The 24,691-nt window shown below is 53.6% G+C and overlaps 1 protein-coding gene across 3 annotated transcripts in view; it reads right to left on the bottom strand.

Annotated features, from left to right (window-relative positions):
* Nucleotides 1-24,691, bottom strand: part of MYO18B (myosin XVIIIB) — a 232,527-nt gene that overhangs the window by 207,619 nt on the left and 217 nt on the right. For 2 of the 3 annotated variants that reach the window (XM_089894623.1, XM_089894622.1), the window contains exons 1-8: nucleotides 18,530-19,783; nucleotides 17,958-18,024; nucleotides 16,959-17,071; nucleotides 15,489-15,665; nucleotides 10,627-10,825; nucleotides 8,261-8,403; nucleotides 7,332-7,432; nucleotides 6,218-6,281 (exon numbers count right to left, since the gene is read on the bottom strand). In XM_089894623.1, coding sequence (XP_089750749.1) covers nucleotides 6,218-6,281; nucleotides 7,332-7,432; nucleotides 8,261-8,403; nucleotides 10,627-10,825; nucleotides 15,489-15,665; nucleotides 16,959-17,071; nucleotides 17,958-18,024; nucleotides 18,530-19,660 — 1,995 coding nt within the window. In that variant the 5' untranslated portion in view covers nucleotides 19,661-19,783. Of the gene's footprint in view, nucleotides 1-6,217; nucleotides 6,282-7,331; nucleotides 7,433-8,260; nucleotides 8,404-10,626; nucleotides 10,826-15,488; nucleotides 15,666-16,958; nucleotides 17,072-17,957; nucleotides 18,025-18,529; nucleotides 19,793-24,691 lie in introns of those variants that run through there. The other variant, XM_089894624.1, reaches the window with a different exon arrangement.

Genomic DNA, 24,691 nt, shown 5'->3' with positions numbered 1-24,691 from the left:
AAAAAGATCACGTCACTGATCATGCAAGCACGTGTATGAACCCCACAGATTCCACGTGAGACAAAGGAGCCATGTACAAAAGAACATGCACTGTGGATTCTGGTTACATGAAGTCCAGATGTGGGCAAAACTACCCTATGGGAAGAGAAGCTCGGATGATAACTCAGGTGGGAGGGATGCCTCTGATGGGGTGGGGACTCAAGGGAGCCTTTACTGGAATGAGGAATGTTCTAGATGTTGAGCTGGTGTGGGGTCACAGGTGTGTGTAAGAATATAATCATCACTGAGTTGTACACTTAAAATTAGGGCTTTCATAAACATTTGACTGTATGTCTCAACTGAATTGAAAAAAAGAAGTGAAAAAGTAAAAGCTGACTCAGAAGATGCCCAGGCTTCGTCTGATGCAATTAAAGCCTCAAGGTTAACCCAAGATGGCAGGTAATTTAGTGCAAAAACTAAAATCCAAAATGTCCTCTCCACATTCAACCGGGCTGCATTTAGAGCACGCAGGAGATTCCAACAATGCAGAGAGGGGCCAGGTTTGGATATGGAGGCAGACGGAACTGCGTGTTCTCTCGGCTCTGCATCCCTGCGGTGTGACTGCACAAATCTCTTGCCCTTGCGCTGGAGGCTCAGTTTCCACGACTGTAGGATGAAAATAACAGCCAAACCTCCTCCCAGGCCACTGTGAGGATTAAATAAGTTGAAGTGTGTAAAGCACCAGCACAGTGCCCAGCACACAATGGCACTCAGTTAATGCTGGGCTCGACCCCATGCCTTTGCCCAGGCTGTCAGGCCTTCCAGAGACACCTTCCCTGCTGCTGTACATTAGTCCCTGGCAAGTGAATCAGGCGTGGCCCGTCCTTGAGGGGCTCCCAGTCCAATAAGGGGGACAGATGTGCAGACAGACACTGACAGCACAGGGTGAGGCTGGGCCTGGGGAGGGGTAAGGAGGCGACTTCCGGGAAGAAGCGCTGTATGAAGCCACCAGCACGAGCAGGAGAAGCGGGCGCTGGGCAGGCAGGCAGCCAGGGTCTCCTAGCAGAAGGGTGCGCGGCTGGAAGACATGGTGCGTTAGGTGCCAAGCCCCCTGAGGGGGCACATGCAGGCCTCTCTCACAGGGTGCAGGGCCGCAGAGAGCCATGGTCTGCAGCTGGGCGCTGCTCTCTGGTGGAGGGTGCGGTACCAGGGGCCTCCCTGGCCGAGGGAACCGGCCCCTGGAGTTCTGCCCCTGGCTATAAACACAGTTCGGGCCGGGGTCGCACTCTGCTTCACGGGGATGTAAACCACACCCCCTCCTCCAGAGCCAGGGTGGGCTCCCCTGTGTCTCTACAACCAACCAACCCAGGGCTGGAAGGATTCCCACGGTTCCAGCCCCTGGATCTGGAGCCGGATCTGGGAGGGAAATGCAGAACACTGACTCTATTCATTTGCAAAAGAAACGTGGGTGCCTGCACAGGTGGGTGAACTTGACAGAGACCACGGGGAGGGCAGGACAGGCGTCCAGCCATAGCCAAGGGCTCCCTTTACCTCAACACTGACGGGCCCACGTTCTCTCCGGGCACTGCAAGTCCATTTAAGGAGGGAGAAGAGAAGGGTTAACTGAGTACCTACAATGCTGCACTAGGTGCTTTTACCTTGTAAGGCAGCTGTGAGTCTCTCCAATTGTCAGAGGAGAAGTTGAGGCTCAGAGAGGCTAAGGCACTTGCCCAAGGCCACCCAGATGGGGAGGGACAGAGTGACTGTACGCCAGATTCTTTACTGAGCGCCTACCCTAGGAGCAGACCGAGGATCAGGGTGTTGCTCCACCCATTCCACAGGGGGAAAAACTGAAGCTGAGAGAGAAAAAGTGACCCAAGAGTGCACACTAGGGCACATCCCAGAGCACGCAGTCTTCAGCCAGGGCACAGACCTGAGATGACAGCGAGGGACGAACAAGAGAGACCATTTGGAGTCAGGCCAACCTGGATTCCCTGCTTCTGCCACTTAAAAGCTGTGTGCCCTTAAGCAAGTAGTTTCACTTCTCTGAGCCTGATTACTCCTCCCAACCAACAGATGTGATAATAATCCCTTCTGTCAAAGGATCCTTAGGAGAATTAAGTAAGAGAAAGCTCCTGGCAGAGCCCCTGGCAGGAGTGCCTGATCCCCCATCCTTCTGTCTGGAGCCCATTCCTCCACAGTTGATGCCTGGGTCATAAAAAATAAATGCGCCTTGGGCCAAAGCCTGGCTGCTGCCAGCCAGAAGCAAACTGCTGGGAGGCAAGGATTATTATTATTATTATGATCACTGCTGCTGGTACTTTTTTAAAACATCAGTCTAGGTTGTGGAAAAATAAATTATAGAGAAGAAAATAATATGAAAGCTTTGTGATTTCAAGTGTGTCCTGGTGTCCTAACAGATCTCAAATAAGTTCCATTTAAAGCTGAAATGTGGGGTTTCCCTGGTGGCGCAGTGGTTAAGAATCCGCCTGCCAACGCAGGGGACACAGGTTCGAGCCCTGGTCCGGGAAGGGAAGATCCCACCTGCTGCGGAGCAACTAAGCCCGTGTGCCACAACTGCTGAGCCTGCGCTCTAGAGCCCGTGCTCCGCAACAAGAGAAGCCACCACGGTGAGAAGCCCGCGCACTGCAATGAAGACCCAATGCAGCCAAAAATAAAATAAATAAATTTTATAAATAAATAAGTAAGTAAAAGCTGAAATGTGGCAGGCAGGGAGGACGCAGCGCAGGGACCAGGAGGGGAAGCTGGCCATCAGCGAGCGAAGGCGGTCACGGAGGGCCAACACCACCCCAAGGGCCGGCTTCCCCACAACCTGGCCCTGCTCCAGCTGACAGCCCCCCGGGCCCACACCCTCACCCTGTGCTCTGCAACCACTGCACTGCTGGCTCTCCCCTGGCATTGCCGCTGCATCAGGAGCTCGGTGCAGCAGGAAGGCTGGCCTCACTGCACCTGCCTAACTTCTCTCACAGTCCAAGACCAGCTTGTACTCACCTCCTCCAGGTAGCCCTCTCTGATACAACTTCAACCCTCCAGGCCTGCCCGTATAATATTTGGGACACACTTAAGTTAAAAAAAAAATATTTGATGTTTATGTGAAACTCGAATTTAACCGGGCATCATGTATTTTTTCCAGCTTTACTGAATTATAATTGACAAATAAAAATTGTATATTTTTAGGTGTGCAATGTGAGGATTTGATACACATAAACGTTGTAAAATTATTACCGCAATGAAGTTAACTAATACACCCATCACCTCACATAGTTACCATTTCTTGGTGTGTGGTAAGAACACGTAAGTTCTACTCTCCCAGGATATTTCAAATGTACAGTAAGTCCAATATTATTAACTATAGTCACCGTGCTGTTAGATCAGTTACAAGATGAATATGGTCTAGGTATCCCATATTTTTATTTGCTGACTCTGGCAACTTCGGGGGCTTGTACTTAGCAACTCTCATTCTTGGGGGGATTTCCTGACCACCAAATTCCTTCACTGAGCCAGTACCTGATGGCCCAATCCCAGAAAACTAGCCCAGGCTTGTATCAAAGACTGACGAATTTCCAGCTTGTATTTTTGCTCTTAGAGAACAAAGAAAACACTCTCCATACCTGCCAGGTAGCAGGGTGAGAACAAAGAAATACCCTACCAGTTCCCACAGATCAACTGGTCTAAAAAAACAACCCCCAGAAACACACAAAAAAAGAAAGCCACTTCAAACACCTCCTTGACTGGGTTCACACTGCGCCCCACTCCTGTATGCGAACTGTGAACAAACATGTCAGGCTGAGATGCTCACGAGGGCCTGGCTTGAGCCCTTCTCCTCCTCAAAACCAAGAAAACAAACAACAATGCTCTTGCTGATTCAAATGGATACACGTGGCCCAACCTCATTAAAGAAAACCCAGCACTGGGACAGCCTCGCATCCCCTGCCGTCCTGAGGCCAGTCTGGGCTCCTAGCGGCCGGAAACCAGGGGGGAGAAGAGGCATGAAAGAAGAACATACTGCAAGTCCCCCCGGTGGAGGGGGGTGTCAGGCAGGTGAAGCCGGGGGAGCCGCATCACCTCACTTCATCCCACTCCACTCACTGTCAAAACAGACTCACCAACAGTGGTTCTCAAAGCGGGGTCCCCGGACCCACAGCTTCAGCGTCAGCACTCAAGACAATGGACACATCCATCCCCCGCAAAAGTTCCCTTTCATAATCCTCTCTCCCCTCCTCCTGCAACCAAAACCCCGGGGCAACCATTGACCTGTCTGCTGTCACAGCGGATTCATTTGCATTTTCTAGAGTTTCAAATACATGGGGTTATATGGTTGTACTCTTTCATCTGAGATTTTTCACTCAGCACAATTATTTTGAGAGCCATCATGTTCTTGGGTTTATCAGCAGTTCATCGTTACTACTGAGTACTATACTACCTTTATGGTTTTCCACAATGAATTCACCCATTCACCTGTTAATAGACATTTTGGGTAGTTTCTAGGTTTGGGCTCTTACACATAAAACTGCTAATGAACTTTCATGTAAAATAAATTTTGCACGGATGTACACTTCCATTCTCCTGCATAAATACCTAGGAGTAGACTAGCGTGCCACATGGGAGGTGTATGTTTAACTTTGTAAGAGACCGTTTTCCAACGTGGCGCACTATTTTCCACTCCCATCAGCAGGGTGTGACAGTTCCAGTTACCCCACATTCTCACCAGCATTGGTATGATCAATCTTTTCAAGTGTAGACACTCCAGTAATTGTGTAGTAGTATTTCACCGTGGTTCCAGTTTCAATTTCTTTAATGACTAAGGAGGTTTAACATACTTTCAACATGCCATCTAAGTACCTTCTTTGGGGAAGTCTATGCTGAAATCTTTTGCCCATCTTTTTTGTTGGGTTATTTATGAGTTCTGAGAGTCATTTATAAATTCTGGATTCAAAGACTTTATCAGATATGTGATTTGCAAGTATTTTCTCCCAGTCTGTGGCTTGTATTTTCATATTAACAGTGACACTCAAAGCGCAGAAGTTCTTAATTTCAACAAAGTGCGATTCATCAATTTGTTCTCTCATGGACTGTGCTTTTGGGGTCAAATCTATGAAGCCTTTGCCCGATCCAAAGTTACAGAAATTTTCCTCCTATCTTCTTCTAGAAATTTTATGATTTTAAGTTTTACATTAAGGTCTATGATCCATTTTATTTGGTCAATTTTTGTACATGGTGTGAATTTGTGGACTGAAATTCTTTTTTTTTGCATGACGATACCAAATTATTCCAGCGCCATTTGTTTCCCCGACATGTATGTTTGGAAAAGTGCTTCAGAGTAGAAATGATTCACTCCCCTCTGCCTGGTAAACTCCTACTCATCCTTCAAAACCCAGGTCAGATGTCCCCTTGGCTAAGAAGCCTTCCCTGACTGAAGCCAAGTAGCTTTCATCTATCCTCTGGTGTACAGAATGTTGTACAAACTCTGGCATTTCTCTTATCCCACATGATTGCATTAATTCCCAAGTCTTCCTCTCTTGATAGGGTGAAAATTCAGGGATGAGGACCATAATCCCAGCACTCAGCATAGGCCTGGCACAGAGGGTGATGGTAGGAGTGGGGGTGGGGGTGGGTGACTCAAAACTATTTTTAAAATATAAAAAAATAAATAAAAGAATAAACAAATGAACAATGTGCTTTTTTAAACAACTGAATACCACCTCTCAAGGCCCTACTCACAGGGCCCATCTTCCAGGAAGCCACATTAATCATCAACAATATTTCCTAAGAAAACTGCCACTGACTGATGTAATCCAAGCCCAGGGCTAGCTGCTTTCTGCACATCGTTTCATTTAATCCTGACAACAGGTCCATGAGGCAGATACCACTACTATTGTTATTATACCGAAGAGGACACAGACATTCAGAGAGGCTAGGGTCCATGCCTGAGGTCTCATATCCAGCAAGTGTCAGAGCCGGGGTTTGAACCCAGATAGCCTGTCCTGGAGACTGCGCCCTTACCTCTAACAAACCACCTCCTAGTTCCCTTTATTTGCACAAGACTCATTTCCCTGACAAGCCCAGGCCCCATAAAGGCAACCCTGCCTCCCCCACATGACCAGCCCTTGCCAACTACTCACCCCAGTGACAGAGGGACGAGTCACACAGGGGACCCTCCCATCTTGGCCACGGGGACACAGACACCCACTCACACCCAGAAGGACCTCCTCTTTACCTTAGGCCACACGCCCATGCCAAAGGAGCTGCTGTCTGCCAGCTGGTGCAGGTACAGTTCTGTCCTGGAAACAGAGAACGGACCAGAAGTAAGGGAGGACCCACCCACCCCAGTGGCCTGGAGGGCAGGTGGTCACCACGGCATGGGGCTCCACACAGTGCCCCAGGCGGCCCCAGCGTCTGCCTCAGGCCCTGGCCCTACCTCCCGAATATTCCTCACTTGCTGCCCTCACTGGGCCCTTCTTAAGTGAAGGCCTTCCAAAAGCTTCCTTACTCCTCTGTTACCCTGCTCTGAAAACTGGGAGTTTCCTCTCTAATCTGCCCTCTCTCCAAAGGGTAAGGTGCCCCTCTGGCCTTAGCGAGGAGGCTCAGGACAGGTTGGGCCTGCCCTTCAGACGGGGGTGGAAGGCAGGAGACAAATGATGGGGGACGCAGAGGGAAATTGAAAATTATCCCCCCTCGCCTGGGGTGAGCACTCCCTGGAGCTTCACTAGATAGAACCTTACTCATTCATTAAACAGATGAGGAAACCAAGGCTCAGAGACAGGGAGCCACATGTCCAAGAATTCCCAGGAGTCAGCGAGGGGCAGAGATGACTCCCTGGGCCACCTCCCGCAGAAGGCCCTCCCAGATGAGTCTTCTGGCTTCTCTGCTGTTCCACCTGGTGCCTCCTCGCCCTGAGCTACCTCAGGTGCACCCAAGGCTCTCACAGAGTTTAGGAGCTTCTGGAAGATTTGGGGTCTGCTGTTTCTTGCCCACCTCCCACGCTGCTGTCAGAACCTGTACCGAAATGTCACCGTCACAGCAGACAGCCTCCACCCACCCCCCAGCGTGTATAAAGAGCCATATGTGAATTATCTCACTTAATCCTGTAAGGTCAGTCAAGGTACTATTTCCACTTTACAAAGGAAGAAACGGAGGTTCAGAGCAGGTGACACCTGGCCAGGTTCACCCAGCCCAGGAGCAATACCAGGCAGCTGGAATCAGAGGCCAGATTCCTAACCACTGGGCTCTACCACCTCTCAGCTCTAGGCAGAGGTAGGGCTGGGGCCTTGGAGAGTGGGGGCCCTTTGTCTCACTGCCCTTGGCCGTCCCTGCTCAGCCCAGTCGCTCACCTGAGATCCAGGTCCAATCCGGCTAGCATCTGGGAGAAAACCTCGAAATTGCCTTCCCCTTCCAGCTGCCGGGCCACGTGGCTCTTCTCCAACAGCATCGTCTGCCAGGGGAGAGGACAGGCGCCCGGTCAGCACGAGGCCACGCTAGGCTGCCTGTACACCCCCACCAACCCCCAGGCCCACTCTTTGAGGCAGCACCTAAGGCCCCAACTTGGCTGGACGCCTCCAAATCAAAACATGCCAGACCTTTGTCTCACTGATTCAGAGTCCAGGCAGGGAATCAACGCATGCAACAGGCTCATTCCAATGAAGAAATACAAGGATACTAACAATTAACCCACAGCCGCCCTCCAACACACTCGTATGCAACCGAAGCCCTTAATAACTTGACCCACATGGTGATGCACGGTAGACTTTCAGGGCCGGGACAGAAAGGGATTTATCGGGCACCAGCGAGTCTGGATATTCTCCCAGCTCCACATACAAACAACCCTTCTAATAACCTAATCCTATTTTCTGTTCAAACAGAATGTTTGCGGGGGTGGGGGGGGGAAGGGGAGGGGCCGAGTGATTTCAGAGAGAGGAACAAACAGGCCATGTGCCTGTCACACACGGGCTGCCGCAGCAGGCCAGCGAGCGTCTGTTTAATTTCGGCTTACGCTTTTAAGACCCAGCTAATGAGCGACTGAATTATGTATCTACTCGTGAATATTTCATCCCTGTGATACTCCGAGGCACAGACGAGCCGGCATGCTCGGGGAGGAGATGCCTGGGCACTGAGCGAGGTGGGGAGGAGCTGGCTTTGGCCTGGGGAGCGAGGACCATTTAGACATTCCAGGGTTCCAGCTGGAGGCGTGGGCCCTGCTGAGTGGGGCTGAGGCTACTGCAGCCCCGAAGAACCCCCTCTCCCTCCCACCCAGAAGCCTCACCTGGAGCTGGGCGGCCGTGACTCGGCCTGTGGCGTTGAAGTCCAGTGACATCACCATGGAGAACCGGGTGGCACAGCGGCTATGGCCGGTGGACACAGAGCCAAAGGCCCGGAGGACAGTGAAGGTGGCTCGAATCTTCTCCACTGGTGGAGCACAGACAGGGCATCAGCCGTGGCCCGGGTGCTGCCATCCCCACCTCTCACAGGACCCCAAGCCGGCCCCAGGCCCCAGCGGGGCCACCTCCACTCCCCCACCTCAGCTCTAAGCCACACCTCTTCCACTGCTGTGCTGGTCCTGTGCTGCAAGTAGGGGCACGGGGGGAGCAAGAGTGAGCCCAGAAGGGGAGATACACACACCTAGGATTGGTACGATCTGAGTGATAAGGGCTGCCCTAGGGCCTCCTGGGCCTGGTGGACTCTAGGAGGAGGGCAGGGTATTAACATTCTTGGACCTGCTCTCAGGGAACACTCCATCACAGCAGGCTCAAAAAGCCCTGCAGTCCCCACACACGAGCACCCACTATGTGCTAGGCACCTGGATACAGCCTAGCCTGACTCCCACTCCCCTAACACACACTTTCAGCAGAACTACATTCTGGGAGGGCCAAGACTGGTGCCTCTCCCTGCTGTATCCCCAGCTCCTAACAGGGCTCTAACCTGGGCCAGGTGCAGAACAGGTGATCAATAAAGCATTGGAATAACCCCAGTGGAGAAGCAGGATAGTACAATGGTTAAACAAGCTTGAATATGGCCTCTCTCCATTGTTAGTCACCTGATCTGGAGTGAATTAATTAACCTCCCTGTGCCTCGGATACCCCATCTATAAGATGGGGGTAATAATAGTACTTACCTACCTCATGTGGTTGCAACAAAGACTAAAAGATTTAATAAAGTGCTCAGAACATGCTCCAAATGTGGTGGTGTTATTATTATGTTTGTTATTATTAGAAAAGCAATACTGCCTGGGCCATATATTCTCAGCAGGGGGAATACTGCCCCCAAGAGGGCAGAAACTGATTCTTGAGAATGGGGGCAGTTTTCCTTTCTTATGTATAGAATAGAACACAGATATATATATGTCTGTGTCTGTATATCTATACACACATACACACACACTGCATAAACAAATACATGGTGAATCTACGGCATTAAATTTTCATGGTGGGAGACGATTAGGAGAAAGAACAATTAAAAAGGCTCCTCAGAGGGGCAACAATACATTGAGAACACTGGCCCAGGGGTAACAGCTCTGGAGCCAAAATGTCTGTGTTTGAATCTCGGTGCTAGGATGTATGAGCTGTGTGGCCTTGGGCAAGCTGGTTAACCTCCCTGCGTTTTAATGGCCTCATCTATAAAATTCAAATAATAATGATGTCTACCTTATGGGGATGTTTTAAATAATAAGTAAGTTGACCTGCTTGGAATAGAGCCTGGCACAAGCATTTACCATGATCACCATCAATACTGTAGCTATCATCACCAATTGACACTCTTTTTTACTGAAGTATAGCTGATTTACAATGCTGACACTCCTTCTTTAATGTCCAGCTCAAACATCATTTCCTCGAGGAAGCCCCCCAGCCCCTTCTCTGCGCTCCCTCCGCCTCTCCCCTCCCCAGCTCAGCCAGCAGGTGGTGCAGAGCATTGGAGTCTGGCACAGATGTGCAGCCGAGTCTCCCTTCCGGCTGTCAGCGCCTCCTTGCCTTTGTTTTTTACTTACAGTCCAGCGGGCTGTGCGCTGCACAGGGACGCCACACCTGAGGGCACGGCATCTCTGTCAGATAGCCACAGGCCTGTATGCTTACAGTCCGGCGGGCTGTGCGCCGCACAGGGACGCCACACCTGAGGGCACGGCATCTCTGTCAGATAGCCACAGGCCTGTATGCTTACAGTCCGGTGGGCTGTGCGCCGCACAGGGACGCCACACCTGAGGGCACGGCATCTCTGTCAGATAGCCACAGGCCTGTATGCTTATAGTCCGGCGGGCTGTGCGCTGCACAGGGACGCCACACCTGAGGGCACGGCATTTCTATCAGCCACAGGCCTGTATGCTTATTAGGGTGATGGCTCAGAACGCGGCGGTCAAGCGTTTGGTTCTAACAATGTCAATGTGTGATGACTTTTCCACATATGGCAGTGAGTGTCTTAGGCAAGGAGTGGCTGTTTCTAATTCACACAAAAGTACCCAACAGACTAGGGGTGGCCCTGCCCGGAAGTCAGCACAGGGTCTGCACACAGGTGCTCAGTGAACGCTAGCTGAGCGGATATAAGAAAGAGCTGCCCAGCACCCCCTCCGACTCTCCCTTCCCTTCCCCCACGCCACTGCCCCCAACGTCCCAGCTGCGCGTCACCTGGAGACCACCGTACCTGAGACCCTGCCATCCACACTGCCTGCCATCCCCACCAGGTGCTCCAGGGCCTGCTCGCAGCAGGTGGTCTTGCCAGCACCGCTGCGGCCCAGGGCCACGATGCTCTGGTCCCTCTGCTGGCTCAGCAGAGCCCAGTACGCCCGCTGGGCCAGGGAGCCAACGTGGGCGGGTAGGCCATCCTGGCAGCTCCTGGGAACCTGCAGGAAGATCGCCGGCATCAGCTTTCCCACCCAGCCGGGGCCCAGGGAGCACTCCACAGAGCTCCAACCCGGCCTCAAGCCCAGATCCACGTCCATGCCTCCCATCCTACTCCAGCCTTGTCAGAGACGTCGTGCATTCTCTGGGGAGAGCCCAGCCTGGAGATCTAGTCCTGCCATGGGCTCGCTGTGAGCCCTTGGGCAGCCTCGGACCCTGCTCTGAGCCTGGCCTCTTCTTCCGCCAATGAGAGGCTTGAACTAGAGCTGCATTAGCTCATGGGGCTCATCTCACTTGCTACACAAAGGACTGGATCGTACCTGTCTGAAATGAAACAGGTGGATAAAATGGCTCAACTGTTTAGTGACGTCTGCCATGGAAACAGAATAGGGCATGGGGGAATTGGCAGTACGTGTGCTATGTATTTGCTGTAACAGATTTAGATACCGGAAGCCCCTTTGACTTCATTCATTCATCCATCCGTACATTCATTCACTCAGTAAAAAATATATATTCATTGAGTGTCTACTACGTAGCAGGCACTATCCCAGGCACTGGGGACACAACACTACTCAAGGCGAATAAAGGAAGTCTCTGCCAACCGTGAGGAGATATTATTATATACCTCTTAAGATGGCTAAAAAACCTGTTTTTAATTCTTTTGACACCCTACCAAGTTCTGGTTAAGATACAGAGCAAGTGGAATTCTCCCACAATGCTACACAATACAGCCACTCTGGAGAAGAGCTTGGCAGCCTCTTTTACAGTGATACGTGCACTCGTCACACAACTGAGCAATCCCACTCCTAGGTATTTACCCAAGAGAAATGAACATTTGTGTTCACCAAAAAACCCTCTCTGTCACTGGTTATATTGAGTATGTATTCAAAATCATCAACAAACTAGAAACAACCCAAATGTCCCTCAACTAAAGAACTAAGATAACCAACCACCCTGGTTTTAGCACCGAAAGTCCCTTGTCCCAGAAAAGCCATTCCCTCCCACGGAAATCAGGACAACTGGTCCCCCTCTGAACAGATAAACAAAGCTGTGCAATAAAATACAATAGAATAAAAGAACTAACGGCTCACAGCTGCAACAATAGGGGTGAATCTCAAATGCGCTGTGCATTGTGATAAGTGGAAGAAGAAGCCGATTCCAAAGGTTACACGCTGTACAATTCCATTTATATGACTTTTCAGAAAAGGCAAAACTAGGGAAAAGGGACAAAAGAACAGATTAGTGGCTGCCAAGGGTGGGACATGGGGGAGGGGTTGGCCACAAGGGTATGGAGAACTTTTGGGGGTGATGGGAACTGTCCTGTAATTGATGGCAGAGACAGTTTCACAACTATACGTGTTTGTCAAAAACTTACAGAAGTGAACACTAAAAAAAGTGACATTGGGCTTCCCTGGTGGCGCAGTGGTTGAGAGTCCGCCTGCCGGTGCAAGGGACACGGGTTCGTGCCCGGGTCCGGGAGGATCCCGCGTGCCGCGGAGCGGCTGGGCCCATGAGCCATGGCCACTGAGCCTGTGCGTCCGGAGCCTGTGCTCCGCAACGGGAGAGGCCACAGCGGTGAGAGGCCCGCGTACCGCAAAAAAAAAAAAAAAAAAAAAAAAGCAACATTAACTTATACTTATTAAATTATACCTTATATACTTATATACTTATTAAATTATACCTTATATACTTATATACTTATTAAATTATACCTTAATAAACCTGACTTAAGACAAAAAAGCCCTGCCTGTAGAGCTTGCTTTCATTTGGGAGAAGACAGATGATAAAAAACCAACTAATTAAATTATACCGAACGGGAGTCATTTTAAAGCCATGAGCTTGGATGAGATCACCAAGGAAGTGGGCGTTTAAAGAGGGAGAGAGAAGAGGTGTAGGGACGGGCACCCTGACTTGGAGCTATCAGGGACCAGCAAAGGACACTGAGAGGGAGGGCCAGCGGGACAGACGGAAAACCAGGAGAGCGGAATCCTGGAGCTAAGGAAGGGAGTGATGGCAGGAGGGGGGCAGGACCAGCCCCTGAAGTGCTGCTGAGGGTCAAGTCAGAGGAGACCGGAGAATTGTCCACTGGGCTTGGCAGCACGAAGGTCACTGTGACCTTGACAACTGTCTGCTTAGCGTGGTTTTCCGGGAGAACGGAAGAGGGCGGTGGAGGTAGTGAGGGCAGTGGAAAGGCACCAAAGGGAGCAGGGAAACGGGCCTGGCTGGAGGAGGACCTTGGAAGCCCAGGATGCTAAGTGGGTGACAAGTGGGCTAACGCCCGCCCTCCCAGTGGCTTGGCAGGACCAGGGGCACAAACTCTGGTGTGGCAGCCCTCCCCCTCCCCGAACCCCCAGCCTGGGCTAAGGAGCACCCCCAGTGCACTGTTGGCCTTTCCTACCCCGAGACCCCCCAGGAACAGCAATGAGTCCCCATCCTGACACAAATCAAAAGGCTCAGCAGGACCCCAAAGCCGGCAAAGTAGGACAAGCCTCCACACTAGCGGGACACAGCCTAAGGGAACACAGCGGGCAGAGGGGCCTGAGGTCTGAGCCTCGGAGCCACCTCCCGCTTTGGAAACATAAAGTTCAAGGGCCAGGCTATCCCAATCGTCAGCCTTCTCAGGCCTGCAGGGGAACAGGGAGGATTCTGCAGACCCAGGCCCCGCAGTCACACACAGCTACCCCTGCATGCTTGCACACGGGCACACTCAAGGGCACACACACCCAACAAACAGCTGCAGAGGCCTCTGCACACAGGTGTGCCCATCTACACCCCACGCAGTCACAGCACACTCACCCCAAAAGAGGCCAGCCCCAGGCACGCACCCAGCTCCCAGCCACCCAGCCGGCCCAGACCCCCACTGAGAGAGGCCCCCAGCCCTGCCTGGACCGCTCCTAGCCCATCTTCAAGGTGGCCTCAGTCCCAGCCTCACCGCAGGTCTCTGCTCCCACCTGGTGGCCATCTGAGGAACCAGAGGAGACTCAGCCAAAAACAGAAGGCAGCTGTGGGTGTGGGAGGCGGCGTGACTTGAGGGGGACCCACGCCCACCGCAGGGTTACAGGGGCTTAGGGGGATCACGGGACTCAAGTTCCTCCTACCAGGGTGGGTCCCAATCCCTGCACTTTTAGGCTCTCTGACCCAGGCCGTCTGGCAGACGCCGCAATCGAGGAGGACGGTCACAGTCGTGAGAAGTGGGCTTGCGGAGAGACCTGTGACAGACACCCCTCCCAGGGGCCCCTAAGGAACCAGAGCAGGCTCTCGGGGCCTTGGGCTGCAGTAACAGAAGCACAGCCTCCCTGGCAAGGGAGGGGAGAGTGCAGCGTCGCCCTTCCAAGCCCCTGGCCAGAACAGCCAGGCTGGGGAGGGGCCTGGAGGGTGACCTAAGGGTGGGGGGAGCGTCCAGGAGAAGAGAAGCCCCGGGGAGGGGGTGCAGGGCCACTGTCCCCTCTTTAATGGACTTAGCATCATTCGGGGGCTAGGAATGGCTTTGTCCCACAAGACGCCAAAGGGTAAGGTGCAGCTTTTCATCCTCCATCGACAGATGAGGACACCCAGGCCAGAGAGGTGTCCTGACCTCCCCAAGGTACCTGCGGCGTGTTGAACCTTCCCACCAACAAGCCCTCAGAATGGAGCACAGATACGACTTTTGACCTCCGGGGGGTCTCCCTGCCTCCACTTTTGTCCGCCTCTATCTAACCTCCACTTAGCAGCCAGGAGGGCCCTTTTACAGCGTCAGACCACATCACTGCTCTGCTGAAAATCTCCATCATGCTCAGAGTAGAAGCGGAGTCACTATGACCGTGCATGAGGCCTGGCACGACCCGTCCCCGCTCCTCCTGACCTCCACCTTGCTGTCTCCTCCACACGTTTCTCTTTGTCACGTTGGGTCCGTCTTCCCCCAAGAGGATGAGAGCTCCACGAAGGCAGATTTATCTGCCCACCTTCTTCCCTGCTCCTCCCTCCAAGCCTGGCATACGGGACCCTCAATCGATACCTCAATCGGGAGCCACTGAGTGAATGGAGGGGGGATGGGGTGCAAATAACTCGGCTGTAGCTGCAGACCTCTCCACGAGGTGGCGCTGACAGGTCTTCTTTGCTTTGACTGTCGTCTTAACAAAAAACGGGCCATTTTACACTGCCCAGGGAAAAGTAAATAAAGGCAGAACCGAGGCTTCTGTTTCCCCGTTCACATGGGTGTCTGGGACTCCCGCGGGTCCAGCATGAGGCTCAGAGCACAGAGGGGCCGGCAGCCTGCGTTTAAGGCCAGCTCGTCTGGCAGCTGGCCCAGCTTCTCGTCCATTGAACGGGGCTGGTCACGGTCCCTGTGGTGTCAGGTGGGCCCGAGAGCTGATGGAGACACGCACGAAGGCGCTTGCAGCAGTGCCTGGTACACAGCTGACAGGCAATGCGTCTCTCCTATTGTCACTCTCTCGCACTCCTGCTGCTGTTTCTATCAGTTACTCATTCCCCCTCTAGGGGGGTTCATGGGGCCCCCAGGCCCCCCAAGGCCCACGGCGCCCCAGAATCCATGTCTGCAGGATGCTGCCCACAGACACATCTGCAGGGGGCCTTGGCTGCCCTGCTCTCCCCTGAGATGCAGAGGGACCCCTCCACCCCACCCCTCTTGTGCAGTCCCCCAGCCCTGGCCCCATGGTGCCCCCTCACCTTGGCTGCAGAGGGCGCCGTGGGTCCCTGGGGCTGAAGGACGATCAGGTCGGGCCCAGCGCAGGTGTGCAGCAGCCGAGCCCGGTGGCGGTGCAGAAGCGTGTTCAGCACACTGGACTCGTTGACACTGACCAGGGAGGCCAGGTCCTCGGCCTGGTCCAGCTCGGGCGGATTGGCCTGTGAACCATCACACAGTGTCCTCTGGCCTCCTGCCCCCCCCCCCCCGCAAACACACACACACAGCCCTGGCGACCCTGTCCCTGGAGAGCTCTGTGCCAAAGACCAGAACAGAACACAAGGACTCTGGAGAGAGTGAGGAAACCCTACAAATGAAACAAGGGCACCTCTTCTCCTTTGCTCTTTGTGCAGCCGCCCCCTCCCCGCATGGTCCTTCCTCCCTGTGCTTGTGGCGCTGGGAGGGGGGATGCTCTCAGGACGACACAGCAAGACTCCAGCACCTTCTGTCCCTCAAACACGAAAGACGGGTGGTGCTCTAGAGGAAGTGTCCTCTGCTGTTTCCTCCTCTTCCGGGTCTTGTCAGGGAGCTCTGCGTGTGCTCTGTGACACTGAGGCTGGAGGCCAAGCCCTAACCGCCCCATTTCTCACAGCCCATCATACACTGATCGCTTGGAAATATGCCCAAACCCTTCTAGAAGCAAGGGATGACTGCAGCTCTCCTTAGGGAATCCACTCTAAAAACCTTCCTACCATTCTTTCCAGCTTCAGGGAGTTTTTGGGGCCTAATGCTCTGGTGTTTGGGTCAACCCTCAGCTCTTTCATGGGTCAGTTTTTCTTCTGAGGACACTGGCCTTCTGCAAACTCCCAGCACTGGTGGGAGTAGAGGCCCCGGGGTGGGCAGAGAAGGAGCAAAGAGGGAAGAAGATGAACGAGGCCCACATGGAACTCCTGGAGGAAACTCCTTCTCAATTAGTAGGCTGTGAGGGGTGGAAAAGGATCAGGATAGGACCTTTTACTTCTATCATTAGACTCCGACTTATCCGCAGATAGATTCATGGTGTAGTGCAAAAATTATGCAAAACAACCAAAAAAACAAAAGGTTGATGCCCAAAAGGTAGGCCACTGGAACCTATGCTATGGTTAATGGCAAACTGCTCATCCGGCTCTGAATTCCCTGGCAGCCAGGGTGAAAAAGGAAGCATGCTTTGTAACATGATTTGCAATGTCCATAAAAAGGAAAACAATCACTTTCTCAGATCAAGCAGAACTCCCAGTCCCAAGACCTGACAAACACATCTCTTAACATGTCCTCATAAAGGGGACACCATGGGACAGAGTAACGAGCCCTTAACAATATACCTCCGGCAGAGTAATGGCTTCAATGGTGATCGTCCCTGTAATTCCCCCCAGGGCATCAAGCCGAAGTATTATGTGCAGTCCAGCACAAGGAAATCTCTCCCAGGGGTGGGGAAGGAGGGTACAGAGCAGGCCGGGAGGGGGCAGGGGGCTCACCCGATGGACGTGATCGTCATCCACCTCAGTGATGCTTTTGTCCGCATCAATGCACAGTCGCACCCTTCCTGCCGGCAGGTCGGCTGTTCCCTCATCTGGCTTCAGCACCGTTGCTGGTAGACAACCCGGTGGGAGAGAGAGGAGAGGGCGGGGGTGGGGGGAGAGAGAAAAAGAGGAGCAGGGAAGGAGGGGAGGGTAGAAGACGGGGCAGGTGGGGAGGAGATGAAAAGAAAGGAGAAGAGAGATTGATTCTGAGTTGCTGAGCCAGGCCAAGGAGCTGGAGAGATCTGAGACATGTCAGAAATGGGTTAGCGTCACCTCCCCTTGGAGCCTATTTACAGGGAGGGTTCTGAATTGTGACCCCAAACTCTTTGAGGAGAGAAGCTGGGTCTGACTCATTTGGGGCTTTTATCAGCTGGCACAATGCCAGGCACCCAGATGGTTGGGTGCACTGACCCAATGCATATATAGACCTGGGACGGCAGATAATGGCATACAGGCTGCTGGTTTTCTTTCCAGGGCCCATGACAGGCATCACTAATCAATCACTCTTCCCAGCCGTGTTCTGAATGGGACTCAGAGTAACTTCTCCGTAGCGTTTGGTCACTAGCCCCAAATCACCAGCAAAAGATGAAATGAAATGAAATCCACTGAAATGAAATCCATTTGCCCACTTGCACTAGACTCCAAGTTCCTTGAGCAACACTGTAGGAACCAAACAATGCTTGCTGCTTTAATGAATTAGTTAAATTAATTAATTACCAAGGAACAAATGCCTTTGAAAACAGCACCCAACAGACCAGCTGCCAAGGGTGAAATGACATCCACCTATTCCCACCCCAAAGCCACATATCCCCATCCCAGTCCCAGCTGCCCCTTCCCCCTTCCCCCCCCCTTACTCCGCAGACTGTGTTCAGGACCTGGCAAATACAGCTGGCAGCAGCAGGGGCTGTAAGAGGGAGAGGCTTAGCCCCCAGATGTGCTAACACCCCTAATTACCAAGAGTAAATCCATCCTTCTGAACCAGCCAGACTTTCTCCGCCTCATACCATCTGTCCTCAGGAGCCTGAGGGCAAAGATCGCATAAATTAGACCAAGATGACGCTGCCCTCCCCCAACCCCCGTGTGAGGGGCAGACCCCTTACGTGGGCACTTCTCACAGTGCGTCTGGGACCAGCGAAATCAGAATCTCCCGGTGCTGGTGAGGGTGCTCATTTAAATGCAGAAGCCACAGCCCCACCACAGCTTCCTGAACGGTAAGCTCCAAGGTGGGGACCGGGAACCTACACTTCGAGCCACCTGCTGTTCACCAGCACGAAGAACTGTTGTGCGACAACGTCAAGCTCAGGCTCGAGAGGTGTGGTTGGGACGTTCCCTCACTCTGCGGAGAATCTCACCCCGGGACAGGTGCTGCGGGGTCCTCAAGACCCCCGCTTGTGGTCGGGGGAGTGCCTGTTCCCTTCCCTAGGCTGGCCATGCCCTCCACTCCCGGTCCGTCTCCTGTCCCTGCCTTTCCCACCCCTCCTCCTCTGGCCTGCCCCTCCCCGCCCCCGGGGCCGCAGCCCCCTCACCTGGTCTGAGACTCCGCTCTGGCCTCCTCTGCTCCCCTCCTGCAGGGCTGGCCCCTCTTGGCTCTCCTGACTCTGAGGCTTTTCCACACGGCTCTCCAGGGCAGGCTGTCCGGGTCCTTGCGGCTCCATCTCCAGGGCCCCAGCCCCATCACTGACTCTAGCGCAGGCGTCCTCTGCTTTCCACCCTCTGCGCTCAGGCTGGTCCTCCTTCCCAGCTGTAACTGGGGTCTCTCCATGTGCATCCACCTCCTTGGGGGCTTCAGAGTCCTTCTCTGTCTTACTCCCGGCTTTACCTGCCTCCCCAGACTCGCTCTGAGGTTGTCCCACCGGTTTCATCTTCCCCTGGGGCTCACCTGCCTTTCCAGCCATGCTCCGAGGCTCGGCGGCTTTCTCCATCGCTCCAGGAGCTTCCCCCACGTTCCCCTGCACTGTGCCCGTCTTCCCCTCCTCTGTCTGAGGTCTGTCTGTCTTGTCCGCCTTACTTGGGAGCACACCTTCTTTGTCCTTCTTACTCTGGGGACCGTCCCACTTGCTCCTTCTGCCCAGGGAACCTCCCCACTTTCTCACCTGGGCTTGGGCCCCAGCCCACTTCCCTTCACCTGCTGCAACCTTAGAGAAATTCCACTTTGCCCCCTTTTTGGGGGGGTCCCCTCTCCCTTTCTCCGCTGCCCCCAGCTGCCCCCCCTCACCCAGCCCCTCCCTGCCCTGGAGCTCACCCCCTTTCGTCCCTTTGGTCTGGGGGGCCCCACCCCCTTTCCCCATTGTGCCTTGATCCTTCTCGCCTTTGGTCAGTAGCACAGTTCCTGGGTTCCCAAGATCCCCAGTCTGGGTCAACTCAGCCTTCAGAGCTGCATCCTTGGTGCTGGCCTGGGGGCCACAAGGAGTCCCTGGGGTCTCCCCCTCTTTTTCCCCTCCAGGGTCTGTGGCTGGGGTCTTGCAAGCGGGGCCATCTCGGGGCTGGGTCCTCTGCTCTGGCTTGGCTGAGTCCGGGTCCAGCTTGGCCACCATCAGCAACACATCGCCCCTCCTTATCCCTCTCTTGAAGGGCAGGCTTTTTCTGGCTGGTGTCACACTGGGGCCCGACTCCTGCGGCTTCTCGCCATTGATACTGGTCATCAGCTCCGGGTCCATGGTGCCGGCCCCCTCACTCTTCTTGCCCAGAATGTCTGAGCTCTGAGGAGAGCTCGACTGGTCGTCCTGGGAGATGTGCTGGCTTCCAGATTTGGTGCCACTGTTGGGTTGGCTGGTGGAAATCTCTGGGGTCTAGAAGAGACACCACAACCATACTTAGCTGCTTGCTGACCAGACAGCTTTGTCATTCACTCATTTGTTCAGCCAGCCATTAATTCATCCAAAGACCCTCAAGCATCCACGGGCAATGGGCCAAACCCCAGCACCCTACACCCTAGGCTTTGGCTCAGAACCTCAAGGCCAAGTGACATTATGAAAGGAGAGTGGACTTTGGAGCCCAACAGACCCAAATTCACTTCTGAACTCTGCCACTCACTAGCTGTGTGGCTTTAGATAAATTACTTCCCCTCGGGACTTCCCTGGTGGTCCAGTGGTTAAGACTCCGCACTTCCACTGCTGGGGACACAGGTTCGATCCCTGGTCGGGGAACTAAGATCCCACATGCCGTGCAGCACAGCCAAAACAAAACAAACCACACAAAAAAACTTCCCCTCTCTGAGTCAGTTTCCTTACCAATAAAATGAGAAGCATAACGTCCTACGTCACCAGGTGGGCGTGAGGCTTCCCAGTAGCATGTGGAAGCTGAGCCCAGCACCTGGTACGTCCTCAGCAACAGCAGCTATTGCTGCTGCTGTCACTGTTCTATTATTTACGCCTGATTCTTCCCGCTGGGCCAGGAAGGGATGGGGAAAGGACATGGAGCCTGTCATCGGAGGACATGTTCTAGTCTTGGCTCTGATGCTTTCCAGCTCGGTGACCTTGGACGACATCACCTATCCTCTCTGAGCTTTGGTTTTCCCTCAGTGCAGGCAGATACCACCTGACCATCCAGACTTTTTTGTAGGCTGAGATGTGGAAATTGCAGAGAACTGAACAAAGTGATCTGCTGCTACTTTCGCTATCCTGGTCCCCAGACCACACCTGCACACCAGGTGAGGGCTCTGGATCTGCCCTGAGGTCTTCCACTTTTGCTTGGCCGAGACATCTGGGTACCCGACACCCAGGGGTCTCCACTGCCTGTTCCTCTCCCATGTCTTTCTAGTGCCTTGTGATGTCGGCCCCGCCCTGCCCTCCATCCTTAAACCAGCCTGGCTGTGGCCTGAACTGCTCACAGAGCCAGCTTCGCCTCTGCCTCTGCAGAAGGAGACCACGGGGGGAGTTCTACCCTGATGCCTGGCTGCACCATCTGCCCTAGCCTGGGTTCTGCCACTCTGGACCCTGCTAACACCAGCCTCCCACACACTTGTGCCTGAGCATCTGGGGTTCTCATCCTTTTGCATCCAGAACAGTCCCAGGATTGCGTTGATTCCACCTGCAAAGCTTCACACCTGAGTCTCCTTTCCCAGACCCAGGTCCACTCTCTCTCACCTGGGCCACGGCCACAGCCGCTGAGCTAATGTCCTGTCAATTTGCTGCCAGTCATTTAAAACCTCATCAAAAGATTCTGGAAGCTGCCCAGAGCCTCCAGGAAAGCCATTCAACACAGCCACCTGCCATTCAAAGTTCTTGAAGAGGAGCCCCCACCTCCATCTGGTCTCACTGTCCCTGCTCGTCTCCATGCTTCAGCCACGCCTGGCATCTCCTGCCACACCTGACGCTTCCCAGCTTCCCAGCCTTGGTTCACGTTGAGCTTGCTGCCCGGAACGCCCCTGCCCTCTCCACTCGTCCACATTCTACTCATATTTCTATACCCAGCTCAAACGCCCCCTCCTCCACAAACCCGCGCCTGAAGACCTCAACCAGAAACCGCCTCACAGACCCCCAGAGTCCCAGAGCCCTGTCTGTTCGTGCACCGCCTGCACCATGACCACCTGCTGCATCCCGTTCTAGCTGATTTGTGTTGCTCTCCTGTTTTAGGTGATGGATGCCTCCAGAGCACAGTCTCCATCTTCATCTTTGTAAAAATGACAATAATAATGGCTATTATTTATAGATCTTGCAATGGGCCCTCCATCACCATAATGCAATATCCTTCTTAACCTAATAAAGAACCCAATGAAGTAGGTTCTGAACTTCTCCCCATCCTACAGATAAGGGAGCAAACACAGAGATGTAGGGGGCCCAAGAGACAAACCCAGAATGGAAAGTCACACAGGCCTCTCTGAGTCTGAAGCCAGTGCCCTTAACTGTTGAGTACTGACAGCATTGCTTGTCTTCCTGGGACTCGCTGGAATCTCCTGGGAGCTTTAAAAAATTCTCTCGCTTCGGCTCCACTCCCAGAGAGTCTGCTGCAGCTGGTCTGGGTGGTGGCCCCCAGGTGACTGCAACATGCAACTGGGGCTGAGAACGCCGGAGCCCGGCAGCTCAGTCTGACCTCCTGGGACCAGGCAGGACACCGCCTTCGAAAGGGGATTGGCTGCAGCTGGCAAATCTCACCACTGTCCACACCACTTTGAACAGTGAGTCAGTGCCTTATTTTTAACCAAACCCCCGTAGAGGAGACAGTAACACAGGGGTGGGCCAAGCAAGACAACCCATCCCAACCTCCCTCCCCTCTACTATGTGTATGTACTCTCTTCCTTCAGATTTTCTCAGCCACCAAAACCCTCAGATCCCACCTGCAGCCTTCTCAGTACAAGGGGGAAGAAGAGCGTCTAGAATCACTGGGGCTGAGAGGAAACTCACAGCCCAGCCATTTTACAGATGCACAAACTAAGGCCAAGAGAGGGGATGGGATTTGGCCTGGAACACACAGAGTGGTGGGGCCAGTGCTAGAACCCAATTCTCCTGACATCCGATATGGATCTCTTTCTGCCCCTATGTTATTCCAGTCTCTCCCCATCCCTCACTGGCTGGGTGGCCTTAGGAAAACCAAGTCACTCCCAGAGCCTCATTTTCCACTCCTGCAAAATGGTGATGGATTCTAATGGCTCCCTGCAAGGATTATATGAGGCTCCAATGAAATGGCTGTGTTGGGGCGAGGAAAGAGAGGCCAAAGTTATTTAGTGATCGGGGCAAGAAAATTAAACTGGCAGGACCCAGCAAGGGCTTGCTGCCTCGCAGGAGCATGTCCTGAGGCTGCCCTGCTCCAGCCCTGGGAACATCTTGGCCCATGGTCCAGACACCTGTTGTCGTCTGAGGCCTGTCCATCATACTCAGAGTCTCCACCCCTGCCCTGCAGTGACAGCTTATCCCTGTCCTCTGCTTAGCTCTGCTTCTCAACTTGTGCGCAGCAAAGCCAGCGCAGCCGGAGGCTCCTGGGACCCTTTCCTCCTCGGGCCTCTGTGGCTGCCACACCAGCCACCTCACTCCCCAGACTGGCCCTTTCCCAGGCAGCTTGCCAGAGCAGAGGACACACAGCCTCCGGCCCTGGTCTGCCTCTATCTGGCCTCATGACCTTGAGGAAGTGCCTTGACCTCTCCGAATCTCAGCCTCCAGCTCTGCTAAGTGGGTATAATCCCATCCACCCCCTTGCTGGACAGCGTATCAAGTGAGCCCCTGAGCAGACAGTGAATCTTGTCGAGTGATAAACGGCACACAGTAACACTGCATCACGACCTAACAGCAGTCTGCGGGGGTGGACTTTGGCCCCCACTTACGCTGCGTCAGCCAGGGCTGGGGACAGAGCCTGCCCTCCCTGTCACCACCCCCACCAAGGCTCAGCAGCGGGGTTTCAGCAGCTGCCCCCGCTCGGCTGCTAGAGGACTTTGCCGACGCATCAGAGCCACTGTGACTAGACAGGGGCAGGCACGTGGGGGACCAGCCAGGCAGACAACAGCTGAAGGGGCATGGGAGGCAAAGCCAGGGTGGCCACTGGGCTCAAGCCAACTCCAGGCCCTGAGGCCACCAGATCTCTCAGCCCAATCGCTGCAGCATCCACCCACCCTCAAGAGGGCGTAGCAGAGACGCAAGGAGATACCCTTTCTGCTAACACTGTGATATGCCCAAGGTGCAAGCACCCCAAGCCTGCCTCCCTGGTGTCCAGCCTCATCATCCTGCCAGGGTTCCCGGGCTGAAGAGCTGGGGGACAGGAGGGAGGCAGCACTGGCCACCATCAGGGATCAATCTGCAGGTCCTTAAAGCACAGGGACTGCACCTCGTCCACCTACTGCTTCCAGCCAGCAGTGCTGGTCAGAGCATGTAAGTGGACACCGACCAGTCAGAAGGGACGCCAGCTGGAGCAGGGTCCTGAGGTCCCTTCTGGGCCAAGCAGTGAGCCTTTAATCATTGGCTGTGGCCACTCTGAGGGACTCAGGAAAGGGGCCTAGGTGAGCATGGCAGCTGGGGGGCACTTGGGGTACTTGGGGCCATGGCCATTTACCACCTGCTATGGAAGGCTTTCAGAATTTTAACAACCAATACAGCAATAATCAGAGAATACCACCTGAACATCTTTTCTGCTTAAATGAAAGCAAACTATCTATACATCCTCAGTTAACATTTAGGTTTCCCTTTCTACAGAAATAGTGGCAAAATGATCCCCTCGTACATCAACTGTTAACATGCATTCACTCAGTGAACAAAAATTTCTGAGCATTCACTACGGGTCAAGTTCCATGAGAGCTGCTCCAGATACACAGTCGAATGAGAGGGAGAGTTGTTGCTCTTAAGGAATGCCTAGTCAAATAAGGCACATGAGCCACGAATTACTATGCTGACCACAATTAAGACAGGCATAGAGGGTGGAGTGGGAATTCAAGGAAGGCAATGGGAGAGCTTTCCAGAGATGTACCATTTGAGTTGGGTTTTGACAGAGGTGTAGGAGTTTAACAGATCAAGCTGAAGTGGGGACTGCAGGAACAAAAGCTGGCAAGTGACTCAAAGGATGCTCACAGGACAGGATGGTGGGTATTTTTTAAATTATTTATTTAGGCTGTGCCAGGTCTTCATTGCAGCATGTGGGATCTTTAGTTGCAGCATGCACATGTGATCTAGCTCCCTGACCAGGGATTGAACCCGGGCCCCCCTGCAGTGCGAGTGCAGAGTCTTAGCCACCGGACCACCAGGGAAGTTCCCAGAATGGTAGGTATT

The sequence above is a fragment of the Delphinapterus leucas genome, chromosome 14, assembly GCF_059928025.1.
Source record: "Delphinapterus leucas isolate spDelLeu-1000000601 "Yukka" chromosome 14, BTC_Dleu_Yukka2, whole genome shotgun sequence".
Classification (NCBI taxonomy): Eukaryota; Metazoa; Chordata; class Mammalia; order Artiodactyla; family Monodontidae; genus Delphinapterus; species Delphinapterus leucas.
Note: the sequence above shows the minus strand (reverse complement) of the source record. Positions and strands in the feature narration are given on the sequence as shown.